Source organism: Leptosomus discolor, chromosome 5 (genome assembly GCF_034619465.1).
Source record: "Leptosomus discolor isolate bLepDis1 chromosome 5, bLepDis1.hap2, whole genome shotgun sequence".
Taxonomy (NCBI): Eukaryota; Metazoa; Chordata; class Aves; order Leptosomiformes; family Leptosomidae; genus Leptosomus; species Leptosomus discolor.
In genome coordinates this window covers 41,321,033-41,334,141 of record NC_141395.1, presented here as the reverse complement: position 1 = coordinate 41,334,141, position 13,109 = coordinate 41,321,033, and the positions used below count along the sequence as shown (strand labels likewise).

The 13,109-nt window shown below is 44.1% G+C and overlaps 1 protein-coding gene across 6 annotated transcripts in view; it reads left to right on the top strand.

Moving 5' to 3' along the window:
- AGAP1 (ArfGAP with GTPase domain, ankyrin repeat and PH domain 1) overlaps positions 1–7,355 on the top strand; it is a 384,764-nt gene extending 377,409 nt beyond the window's left edge. For all 6 annotated transcript variants that reach the window (XM_086466250.1, XM_086466249.1, XM_086466247.1 and 3 more), the window contains 2 exons: positions 6,396–6,651; positions 7,152–7,355. In XM_086466250.1, coding sequence (XP_086322376.1) covers positions 6,396–6,651; positions 7,152–7,355 — 460 coding nt within the window. The remainder of the gene's footprint in view (positions 1–6,395; positions 6,652–7,151) is intronic.
- Positions 7,356–13,109: the final 5,754 nt, after the last annotated feature.

Below are 13,109 nucleotides of genomic sequence, written 5' to 3'. Positions count from 1 at the left end.
GGGCTTTTTTTTTTTCCCCCTTAAACACACAGCTATAAAAGGAAAACTGGAAAATGCAGTGGTAGAGCTAATGGTGGAGAAGATCCTGACCTGTGAGCTTCAGACAACAGCTCCCTGACAGTGCAAGGGGCTTTGGGCATGCATCTGGTGGGAAGCCGCCTTTATTTGAGGCTGGTCTTTTGGTTTGGTTGCTATCAGACCTGTTCAAGGTCTGATAGTAGGAGAAGTAATGAATTTGGTATGTTTTTATGGCACTGAATTGTCTGTTTCTGTCTCTCCTCACTGGTGGACAAAAATGTGCAGGTTTGACAGCAGGTTGAACACAGCCCTCAGCCAGATAACTTCCCTGGCAAAGACAGTAGTTAAATCATTTCCAAGCTGGGCTACTATGCTGCTCGCCTGGAGAGCCCTGGTCCAGAGTTGAAGACAAGACATGGGTTGGCTTATCTGCAGCTTTCCTATAGGGCTGGTCTTCGTCCGTCAGGGATGTTTAATTTGTAAAAAGTAATAAGCTTAATAGGTTGACTTTATTTAATTATTAATGATGCCTTTCTTGTCCATACAGCTCATAAAACACCCTGTAGGTTGGCAAAACACTCACAATATTGATCAGGAGCCAGAGAGATATTTATTTCTTCTTTGCCCCAGCGCACATAAATCTTGGTCCTTTTCCTTGGCAGGCGGGATTTACAGTGGCCTGTTTCTTAAAAGCTTTTCGTAATTAAGGAATAAATACCCATCGGTCTTTGTTTGCTGTCTGGAGCCCTCTTGTTTGCTGGGGACCTATATAACCCCGGTGGGCTTGGGCGGCTTCCCCCTTAGCAACGCAGCCAGGGAGAGAAGGCATGCATGCTAGGAAGCAGTCAACTGCTAAGCACTTACTTTGCAATAGAGTGGGGTCTTCTCCTGCAGAGAGAGGAAGCCCCTGTGTTTTCTCAGCATATTGTTCCCAACTCTTCTTCCATGCCTCTCCTCCCAGTTCCTGCTTTGCTTGGGGCAGGAAGACACTTTGGAAATTCCTTGCTGCTAGCCCTTTCTTCTCGCCTTCTCTTCTTCTCCCCTCTTTGCTAGTTGCAATTAAAAACATCATGAACCTTGCCAAACATTTCAATCCTCTCTCCCCACCCCACCCCACCCCACCCCCGATGTTTCTCCTTTACCCGTCCCAACGTTGCATCGCCAACTCTGTCCAACGTGGTGCGGCTTATCGGATGCACGCGGGGTCGTCGCGAAGGGCTTTGTTTAAATGGCAAGCCCCGGCACAACCAGCTGCCCAGCACTGATCATTAGGTGATGCATGCTTCTTGCATGCTGGACCACGAAACTAATGACACATTCTGGGACTCTCTAGGAGTTTGGGAGGTACAGGGGTTAGATTTACTTAATTTTCTTGGAAGAGACACATTAACCTCATCAGCTGGCCAACAGGAGAGAAAATTTGGCAGTGCTTTTGCTGAGCTGGCCAGGTTACTACTTGCGTTAGGTTATACTTCAGTGAGCAACCAGAAATGGCAGCACACAGGGACAGCACGTGCACGGTGATGCTAGGGGGACCATTTAGAAGCCTGCTCAGTTACAGAATTATTTTCTTTAGCAAGAGAGAAGAAAGGATTAAAAATTTCAAGAGCATTTTACTGTTGTCAGAGATGCGGAGGATAAAACTTCACTTCAAAATGCCTGCACCCAAGCCTGCTTGGTATTTCTGATGGTGGGAAATCAATGCTATGCCGTGGTAAATACCTGTTGTGCATTATGTTTTTAATGCAACCTTTCAAAATTTCATCAAGCCTTTTAACAAACAGTGAGTAATTCTAGATAACAAGCAAGTGACACAACATTTTTGCCATCCTTGTTATTGCTTTAGTAAAAAGAAAGCTGCTCTTGTGCTGAAGCTGTTGAATTTCGATGGCAAGGTCTCAGGCTCTCCGTCTGCATGGTGTTGCCTACACAATCAGTTCTGAGTTACTGTGTGTATATTGCTTTAATTTCTTTCCTTTTCACGTTTGCCTTTCATGCCTCTCCACCAAGTATGTGTGAGGGACAAATGAAGTGGAAGGCAGAGGTGAATGAGAGTGAGGAGGAGTAGGATGGAGGGTTGATACCAGTGGCACAAGGCTTCCACTCAGGTCTCTGTTGCGTGTAAAACTGCACACAACTAACCAAGGTGGGAGAGCCACACACATGCACTATCCAGGGCTGAGCTGTGGAGGATGTGGGCTCCTAAATGAGCATCTCTGGTGCAACCCAACAAGTGGGGAATGCAGTGTAGCTCCTGGAGCAAAGCTGCGCTCTGAGCAAATCTGCTTTGTACACGCTCTCATGCTACTTAGTTAGCCCTCCCCCCTTACAGTGCCTGGTATTTATGTTTCCAGATAATAATGATGTGATGTAGCTGGCAGAGTAATTTAAATAATTGGACATTATCTTGAGAAGCAAGCACCTAATTAGATCAAAATAAACTGAGAACTGAAATTTTCATCTGTTTCTAATAACTCTTTACCTATGTACAGTATCACTGCCATGGCAGAGATTCCATTATTCACACCACTATGTGTACTTAAGAGTTCACTAGAGATGGAGACTCCTGCAAGAGCAAAGAGCTTGGTGGTGTTTTTTGGCCAAGGCTTAGTGGCTCATTCCTCTCCTGGTACAGCAGAGTATTTTGCAGTCTTACTCTGTTACATTTGGCCCATGTATAACCAGTGAGGCTTGAAGTTTGTATCAGCAGTCTGCCTTTGAATGAATAGCTTCAGAGATAAAAGGCTCAAAGAAAGTCTGATCTTATAACTGTTTTTTCTTTCTCTAAGTTTGTCTATGAGTTCGTAATCTATTAATTCCTTTGTGCATATGCATTGAAAAATAACAGCTAGTGTGATCACTGAAGAAAAGTCATCTTAGGACGTATGAGGAAGAGGCAGCTCACACATTCTCCAGCATTAGGTATCGTAGGGACCATCTGAGTGCATGATGGTGTTGCCTCTCCAGCACACTGGCTTTAATCTGGTCCTGAGAAAAGGACTCCGCTGGATTTTAAAAGTTCAGTAAAAGAGTCTTGATCTGGCTTTGACACTTAGAACTGTAAGTCTCTGGTGTTGAGGGGGTCATTTAGAGTGGAAGTTACCAGGATCACAGCTAAGGGAAGAAAACGAGGGAAATATTTGCTCGCCGATGTACATTTGCTTTATTTTTAGGGATCGGTTCGGTGTCTTTCTCCTGATTAGTTGCTCTTCCTCAGATTTCCTCATACTCTTATTCAGTTGATTTATTTAAAGGTATGTCAGCGCTGGCTGAAATGAAACACTGTGCTTCCTCTTCCTGCGTATTGCTGACCGCTCCAATAATTCATTTTTTAGCTCATTAGCTAACAGGGGATGTGAACAGTGGTCCTCCAGGGAACTGCAATGAGGTTAAGTGATCTACTGCTGACAACTCTGCTCTTGGACTGGCCTTCCTTGGGGGAAATGAAACCTCAACCAAGACAAGCTATGGATCCCAGAAGTGAAATTGGGGCATCAGAGCAACAGTTACAATATTTATGCCTTGTTGTCAGGATTTCTGAGATGAATGCGACCGGTGGAGTTGAAGCTGTCTTCCAGGAAGGTCCCCAGGACTTGCCATTCAAAATGAAATGGTTTGTGCCAGAGGTGTAGGGAGGATGTCCATGGACATTGGCTTTCTAGATTCTCAGTGAAAAACAGTCCGTCTATGTTTTGGGTGTCCAGGAGGCATGGGCAAGCATGCTTTTCCTCCTAGCTCTGTGATAAAGTTTTGTTTTCTACCATAAAAATCCAAATGACCTATCTTTCTTGTGCCCAGTTTGTTCTGTTGAATAAGACCTAAATATCACCCGATAGCCAATGTCAGTGACGTGCTGCCCCCAAATGTCTGAGGCTTTTAAAACACCTTTATTTTTGTTTATAGCATTTGCTGTGTTCCCAGCACAACACTTACTGTGACTTCAAAGGTAGAATGTGGCCTTAATGAATTAAGTCTTTTGGTGCCCTACATGGTCAAGAGAAATTAGATGGGTTTTCTGAAAAGGGAAAGAGCAATGAGGTAGAATAACCACATGAGAAGGCTGAATTTTTAGGTGAGCTTAGCGTAGTCATGCAGCCTGCTGCTGGCTGCAGGGTCCAGCTCTGACCAGCCACACCAGTGAGCATCTCCTGAGGGACCCGAGGTCTCCTTAGCTGCTCCCCGGCTCTGCATCGGTTTTCCTCTGGTTAAGGGATGAATCATGACTGGAATGTACAGTCAGCAGTAATGCAGAGCAGTATGGGTTATTTGGTCATATTGTAGGAGGGCGCCTTAAGGAAGGACAGTTTGCATCCTCTCTGTCACTCGTGCAGGTGGCAGCATGTTCCACTTCGTGTTATATTTATTTTTAAAGGGCTTTTCAGTTCTTTTTCCCAGCTTTTTGAGACAGTAGGATAAACCTGAGCAGGATTGGGCCATTGGTGTCTATCCTGCTCTCTTGCAGCCTTCCAAGAGCAGCAGGATTGCCTTTGCGCTGCTACCACGCGGCACATGGCAAATGTGAAATTTGTGCCGATGGATTTATAAACCAGCAGCCTAAAGCTCTGAAAGCCTCCACATGAACTTGGCATTTATTGTCTCAGTTTTGGTACATATCATAGCGTCACCATTATGGTCTAAGGTGAATTGTGATTAGAAGTGGGAGACTTGTGTAAAACAGCTTTTGTTTTCTAAACAGAAAGGGACTTTTTACAGCCATGGTGATCAAAGCAACCAATGCTCTGACAGGACTTATTGCTCAAAAGATGGTCTGCGGGAGAGGGGGGATTCGTGTGCAGGCTCTGTACATATCTTAAAAACATATGAGAGTTTTATTAAACATTCTTGAAAATACATTAGATGGTTACAGGATCTAGAAGTGTTGTTGCAAGAATGCCCGTTTTATTGTAAATAATTGCATGTATGTTACTTTATCCTCCTGATTGCACTGGTTTTGGTTTGGTTTTTTTACCGTAAAAAAATAGACACACAAAATGCATGAGTTAAGGATGCAATAGTAACAGAAGTCCTTTTCTTCCTCCTCTCCATATGGTATACCTGAAATGATACTCTCTTTATCAGATCCTGCCATCAAAGGTTAATTTGCAGCTCCTCAAATGTTTTGGTTTTTTTTTTTTTCATGTGTGTGTCTTTTAGCTTGCAGGAGTCATTCAAAGGTTTGATTTAAATGAAGCACTCTTTGTGTTAATTTTCTGTTTGCCCTTTTTCTCTGAAAAAAAGCCCCGGACCTGTTTCTAAGGTAAATTGTGATGGGGTAGAGAAGCGGATGCTTTGGGAAGCTGTGCCTGAAAGCATCCAGAGAGGTCAAAGTAAGGTCACTCCACATGTACCAGGAAACGATGCAAAACTAATCCAGATTTGCTGTTGGAAGGATCTGTTTACATAAGTATTTAAAAACAGATTAGGGCTAACCTGACACTAGATTACTGGGAGTAGTGTAAACATGGCTGAAAGGCGTCAACAGAGCTTTGTCTTTTTGTACTCCAGAGGAGAAAATCTGTCACCAGTAACAAGTTGCCTGGTTTAGGGGATGTATATGGTTTTCAGAGGCTGAACAGATTACCTGAAGTACCTCTAAATGGGACTTTGTCTAGGGCAGATCTCTTAGATCATACAATTGTATGGTAATTTTTTTTAATGGAGAGTTGAGGGACTTGTTTGTAGTCCTTCTTCTCCTGTAACCTAATAGCATCCAGAAGGCTTATGATAGTTCTTTGACATATCGGGAAGAAACTATGCTTCAAAGTATTGTTCTGGTGGTTTGCATTTTGGAAAAACAAACAGAGGAACCATCCATATGCCTTTTGCACTGGAAACACTAATCAACTTGTGGAAGGAGAAAATCCCTGCAAGCGAGGCTGTGTCTCTCAGGGCTTGCTTTCCTGTCTGAAATGCAAGCCCGGGTGCTTGGTTACTTCTGGTCTTAGGTACAGAAATTTGGTGCATTTTCTGTGATGTATTTTGCAGCACAACCTTAATGTGGAAGCAGGCTGCCTTGTTCTGTCTTCAGTCTTTATGACGGTGAGGGCTCTTGCACTGACCTCTTGCCAGCCCTCAGGGCAGCCTGGAGTTTTTTAAGACCTCCTGGCTGTTGTGATCTTATGCCCCTGTACGCACAGCCTCCACCGAGGGGGATCTCGTGCATTGGCTCAGTAGTGATAAAGATGGGTGACACAAATACTGCTGCAAATAAAAGATTTGGATGAGCTGTTTCTATGAGGGCTTTCTTGCCAAAAATTTGAAGGGGGAGTAATTTTCTCGTTGGTTAACTGCTGTTTGTTATCATATTGGTAGCTGAACTGCCACCATGTAGAGGCAGTGAGTTCAGGTTAGTTACCTGTCTGCTTTGGCTTCTCTAGGGAAGAAAAGGAGCGCTGGATACGTGCAAAATATGAGCAGAAGCTCTTCCTTGCCCCGCTGCAGTGCCTGGAGCTTTCTCTGGGCCAGCATCTCCTGAGGGCTACAGCTGAGGAGGATTTGCGGACAGTCATCCTGCTCCTTGCTCACGGGACTCGGGAAGAGGTGAACGAGACCTGCGGAGATGGTGATGGGCGCACTGCCCTCCACTTGGCATGTAGGAAAGGAAACGTGGTGTTAGTGCAGCTCTTGATTTGGGTAAGTAGTTGATGTCCAGAGGAGGGGGGTGATTGGGTTGGCTTTCACTTGGCTTTGTCCCTCAGCAGGACCTCCCAGACCTGCTGCTTGAGGAGTTTCACTTTCACAAAGAGTTTACTGGTGTCCTGAGTCTGGATGTTCCTCACTGCACACTCTCAAAAGACAGCACCATGATAAAAAAGTATGTTTGTGCCTGTCTGCTGCTTGATGGCAAGTAGGGGAGAGCACAGGAAACAAGGAAGTAGAGATCTCCTAGCACCTATTTGAAACACCGCTGTGGCAGATTTTGTTCCACACGTGAGACTCTCTCCACGTTAGAAACCTTTACGTATGTGACCCAGCATTGCTGTGCTCATGTTATCCTGGTATCCTGCCTGCTCCCTCTTCTCCCTCTCCCCATCCTCACTTAAATTCAAACCTGTCTGTCCCGAATCCGCTCCCTCTGTTTTAACGCCCTGTTGGCACTGCAGCTTCCAACAACACATCTCTTCTTTCTGTAGTACGGCGTCGACGTGATGGCACGCGATGCCCATGGAAACACGGCGCTGGCCTACGCCCGGCAGGCCTCCAGCCAGGAGTGCATTGATGTTCTCCTCCAGTACGGCTGCCCTGATGAGCGCTTCGTCCTCATGGCCACTCCAAACTTGTCCAGGAAGAACAATAACCGGAACAACAGCAGTGGAATGATGCCTACCATCATCTGAAGAGCTTGCTCATGTATTTGCTGACCTGAATTACATCCGCAGCCTCATATTCCTCCATCCTCATCACAGCTCTGCTCTGTGAGTCTGGTAACTCTCCTTTTCCCTTTTCCCTTCAGTACGTCCCTGTCCCATCCGGAAATGGCACGTCTGGAGAGCACAAGGGGATGAGAAGGAGCAAAAGGGGCTGCAGAGAAAGCAGTTGTTTCAGTGACAGCTCTCGAACGATGGAAACAAGGGGGCGAGAGCGCATGGGTTGAGCAGGACACGCCGCGCACGGCACTGGGACCATGGGAGAGCAGTCGTCTCCGGGGGGGGGCGGGACGCAGGCTCCCCGAGCGTGGAGGGAGAGGCGAGCAAGAGGAGACAGAAGGAGAGATGGTGACTTTCCATAACTGACAGTTAAGCACATCAGTACATTTCACCTCTACCAAACGCGACGCCTGGATTTCATTCTCTTCTCTGAAGAACTTGACGGCATAAATCAGAAGCAAGCACAGAGTTTGTCAGGTTTGAAGCTCCTATGATGGTATGTGTCAAATCAGTTGTAGCTAATCTGTCCGGGGAGAATACTGGCTTCATTACACTTGTATAGTTGAGTTCTTCCAGCATTACCGCTGTTTAATAGAACATGATTAGTCATCACGGAGAAAAAAGCATATTAGCTGAGGAGGTAGTTACATGGCACGCTTCGGTGATTGCTTGGATGTGATTGCAATATTCTTAGAAGCATCATATTATCTCAGACATGTTCTTTCAAGCCCTTGGAGCCCTCCTTTCTAAATTCACTGTCATAATTTAGTATCTGTTTAATTTTTCAGTCCAAAGAGAGGAAATGAGTAGCTGAGTGTTATTTGACTGCAGTCTCCTTGGTGTAAAAACAAAATGGAAAAAATAAATAAGAGTAACTATGAAACACAAAAAGGAATAATGAATACCGCTAAGGAAAAACATTTCAAGTACATTTAGTGAAATTAATAAACGCATTAAAGGCTAGTATTTTTTCAGCCAGCAGAAATAGGTTCTGTCATTTTGCCAAGGTAAATGTGTTGAGTTTTTGGTCACTCCTGTGATGCATTGCCTAACTTATACAGATTTTTGTATTGTGTCTCTAGATTATATGTATGTAAAATCTATTTGAATAAAAAAAACATAAATATGCATTGATTTTTTTTTTTTGTACAGAAAATGACATTTCTGTTAATTTATAAACTGTAATGGATGTGAACTAAATAATGTGCAACTAGTTAGGATCTGTGGGTTACAGATCATTGTACATTGAAAATATTCCCAGCAGTGAACTCTCGTTTCTTCTCTCAAGCCTTTGAGGAACGTATCAGAAGGAGATTATGGCACGTTTGGCATGGAAAAGAAAAAAAAAAAAAAAACAGAGACCTTTTAGAAAGGAAAAAGAGGCTGTTTCTCAGCCCTGTAAAATATTTTACTCCAGAAGTCACGAAGCTTTCACAAGCCAAGACAAAAAGCCCTAGCCTGGCTGTGGGAAGATCAGATTTGATTAAGTTCAGAATTGATAGCCTTCACCACGGTGGGCAGGGCATGGCTGCGCTTGACTCCTAACTTGGCTGCTTTCTGAAAGAAAAATGGCTTGTGAAAGTAGCCTGGACAGTTCATTTGAATTCCAAGTTTTAATACTTGATTTGATTATTTTGGTACTACCAGACAGATCCCAGCTTCTCCTGTTTTCAGCGAAGTAGGATTCTGGCACAGGGAAGCAGGCTGTATGGTTTTTGGCAGGCAGAAAAGTGATTTTTTTTTTAAGTGGCATATGGCAATGTGAAGATGGGGGAAGGGTATATCACAGAGAAAGTTAAAAACTCAACTGAAATCTATGGCAAAGGAGCAATTATTTGAAGGCAGTGAGGTGCACACAGCATAGTAATTTGCAAATCTACCTGCTCATGTGTATTTCCCAAGCCTTCAGTGGTGCTCTTCCTTGGGGCTCTGGATTTCATTTGGCATGCAAATAGGAGGAGCATAGTGATTGCTACATAAACTGTATGTGGACAAATTATGAAGGGAAAAAAAAATCAGAAAATTACAGATTTGATGTAAGATCACCAAATTGTGGAAGAAAAGCGAGCCTCAGGGTGGAAGCACAAGAATATTGACCAGCTTTTCTTATTTGGTGGTGTTCTCATTTTGTACTTTGTTACTGTATAGACTTTTGACTGTTTGAGGGGGAAATGTTTCATCAACCAGCCTAGGCTGGCTGCATCATCACAGTAAGGCTACAGCTGATTCTCTTCATACTGATACACTTTTAATATTTTTATTAATTGAGGAAGGGTGTCTGTTATAATTGCTATTTCTGCATCATTCCCCTGTAGCTCCTTGATCTTTGGTACTTACGGGTGGTCCTTCAGCAATGGGACAACCCACCTAATGTGCAGCTGAAGGGGATGCTGTGAAGCCTACTGTGTCTTGGTGCTTACGAGCTTTACACACATATGGGGTGGGGGACGCAGCGAGGAATCAGGAATCGCAGCTCGTGGTCCTGGAGGTGCTATAGCTGCCTGCTGTTACCCTGGGAGCATCGAGGGCATTTGTATCTGAAAAACCAAGTCTGACGTTTCAAATACATGGTAGGCAGATTCGCTGCCGTTAAGTTCTCACTGCATGTTCCGTTTCCGAGCTGGTTTTTTTCGTAATTGAAAATATTATTTGTACGTAGTGTAATGTTCTCTTTGGGCCACTTCCCTTTTGTAAAGCTGAGTGATGTTTGAGAAACAAGGGCAACCAGGCTGTCATGCGGATTTCAGGTAGAAGAATTATACGCTCCTTTCATAAAAATTTTCTGAAGGTGAGCATCCACAGAATATTTTTAGGAGAGGAAATTTCACTGTGTTATAGGAAAAGTGATATATCCAGGCTAGCCAACTAATAACTTCATACTTTAGTTAAGCAGTAACACAGTTGCTTTTAACCTAAACATAGGGGTTTTTCCTCTTGGAGGTATAAGCGTTGGCAGTACCTGTGTTGAAGTGGTGTAGAGTATGCAATGACTTCCCCCAAATGTTGGGGTGCAGGGAGGATACCCAGTCACGCATGCAGCAGTGATCCCTTTGAAAGACAGGAGATCACCCAGCACCATCTCTCCAAGTGAGGAGAGACCTTCTCTGGCACTACAGCTGGTAATGGTCCATGCCTCATGGGGTGTTGGCTACAGCATCCACTGTTCAAATGGATTTGGTTGGGTGGCTGTGAGAAGTTGTGTGGCACCTCCTGAACTAATGGGACAGGCCACCTGGCAAGGAACTTGGGCCAGCGTAGGTTCCATCCCTTTCTTATATGGAGAAAGAGAGAAGGGGAGACCCCTTCCCACCACAGCTGAGAGCGGGGGTGGAGGAAGTTCTCTGTGGCTGGAGCCCAGCAGGGCTTGGATTTGGGAGCTGGACTCTGCCTGCTTTTCAGGGGATGCGTTTGCACTTTGCAGAGGATGTTCTTGAAGCCATCCAGGTCCGGAAACAGGCGATATATACCAACACTTAGAGAACCTGCAGGGATCATTCCCCTTGCTTTCACTCTGTTAACCCATCCGTTTTCTGTTCTTCGTCTCACATTTAGCACTTCTCGTTGCTTTTATGGAACCCACTTGCCAGGCTGTTTACGCCCTTTGAGCATGTTATGAGCAAATTAAAACCAAATTGAGGTCCAGTCAATAAGAAATCCCAGCACAAACATGTTAGCTGAAGCTATTTTCTCCAGAAATGGAGTCTGCAGCTGTAGTTTTCATGGCATCCCCCATTTAACTCTTTTCATGATCCCGGATACCTTTAAATCCCCCTTCCTCTGCACTTTATCCACAACAACACTGACACTAGAAGCAAGTCAGCCGTTGCTATTAACATCAGCACTTTCGTTCTATTTATGTTAAGCTAATTGCTGTTGAATGGTGGAGATGAGTCGGATGTGTCGTATCTGGCCTCTGAACCTTGATATTCCTGGAGTTGAGGAGGGTTTACTTCCCCTCGCTATTTATGAAGAAGTAAGATCTAACCTTGGGAAAATTCAGGGTCTTGTCAGTGCAGAGATTTGGCTGAGGGCTCCCATTACCAGATTTCCAATTTTATGGCTAAAGGGGGGCAGGAGAAAAGCTATTTTTGGAAACTTTGGTATATTGTGAGCTAGGTGCTGCTCAGAAAGCCAGGTGAGCTCCTGGAAGGTAGAGAGGATTTTTAAGCATTTGGGCATAGTGTATAGTAACTGTGTAAACATTAATATTGTTTAATTTGCCATTTTTTCCCCGTTCCCTTAAATTATGTGTGTTAGTGCAAAAAAAAAGCTTTAGCTGCACTTGAAGATTCCCCTTGGCCAGAGGAAGTTGAGTAACGTTGGGAGAGAAATAGAGGTGGGAATGCAGATACAGGCTTAGAAATTATCTCTGGCACTGTAATGTAGTATAATTAGATTATATGGGGTTTGGATAGCTTCATCTTTTATATTTGTATGGAGATCGGGAAAAATTAAGTGATTTGTAGTTTCTAGTATAAAATAGTAATAGTGGAGACAAGCACAGATTTCACAAGGGGGTCCCGAAGGGGCCCTTTCCAAATGTCTCGGGGAGCCACGTTTGCACCTTAACAGGGAACGAATGGTTGTTGTGGCTGGAGGGACTCAAGGTAAAGGAGGACAGCGTTGGGGACCAAACTTGGGGCAGCTTGGCTGGGTAGGAGACAGCTTGCCCATCCGCATGTCATCGTCAAGCATCTTCATTTCCCCTCCAGTGGCTGTGTACGTGGGATCTCCAGCTCTTAGTCTTGGATCCTCAGTTCAGCATCTCTTTCCATTCTTGATGATTTGTGGGTAAAATTTATTGCATAGAAAACCGTTTTTGGATGTTCTTGTTTTGCTGCATAGCAGAAAAAAAACCACTCCAGATTAAAGTTCTTTTCAAGGTAGAAAAACACTAACCTACCCCAAATTAAAACGTTCAGCAAAAAGTTTTGACTTCGTAAATTCTAAGCTACAAAAAGAAGGTTGGTTTGAAGGGGTTTATTAGAAAATAATCTCCTCTTTGAAAAAGTATAGAGGTATTAGCAAAATACCCAAAGCTGTAGGTAGGTAGATTTGTTGTATTATGATATCTTAGGTTTTGATTTGTTGTTTAGCGTGGGCCGGTTTTTAAAGTAAATACTGGGTGATCTCATCTCATGACAAATTTACCTTGAGTTGACTGAATCTGTCTCACATTTTCAAGGGAGATTCAAAGGGCTTTGGTCAAGATTTTGAGGAGCTGTGAATAGGTCATGTTTCAAGAGGACGATTGCATGATTTCTGAAAAGAAAAGGTTGCTTTTGGGTTTTTTTCAAGTCATCTTAAGCCCCAAATCACTAGGCGTGCTTCTGGTCATCTTTGCTCCTGTGTTTCGTTTCAGCAATATGTGGGTGACTCTACTCCCGTCATTTACTCCCATTCCCTGAATGTTTGGGGGGACTTTTGCTTGTAGGCGGATGAAATAAAAATGTCTTTGTGCATTTTGGCAGTTTGAGCCTCTTCATCTCTGTATGTCTGCCTGTCTCCCAAATCCCTGTGGCATATTTAGCAGTAAGCGGTCAGTTCTGTTGATGGGCAGAGCTTCAGCTTTCTCTTGGCCATGAACTTTCTGGATATGTGTTTAGCTTCCAGTACTAAGGATTGACTATTTTGCAGTACTTCAGAGCTAGTAATTTTTACCTGTGTGTTATGTACAAAACGTGAAAAGGGGGGAGGGGGGGGGGTGATGCTTACAGAGGTCTA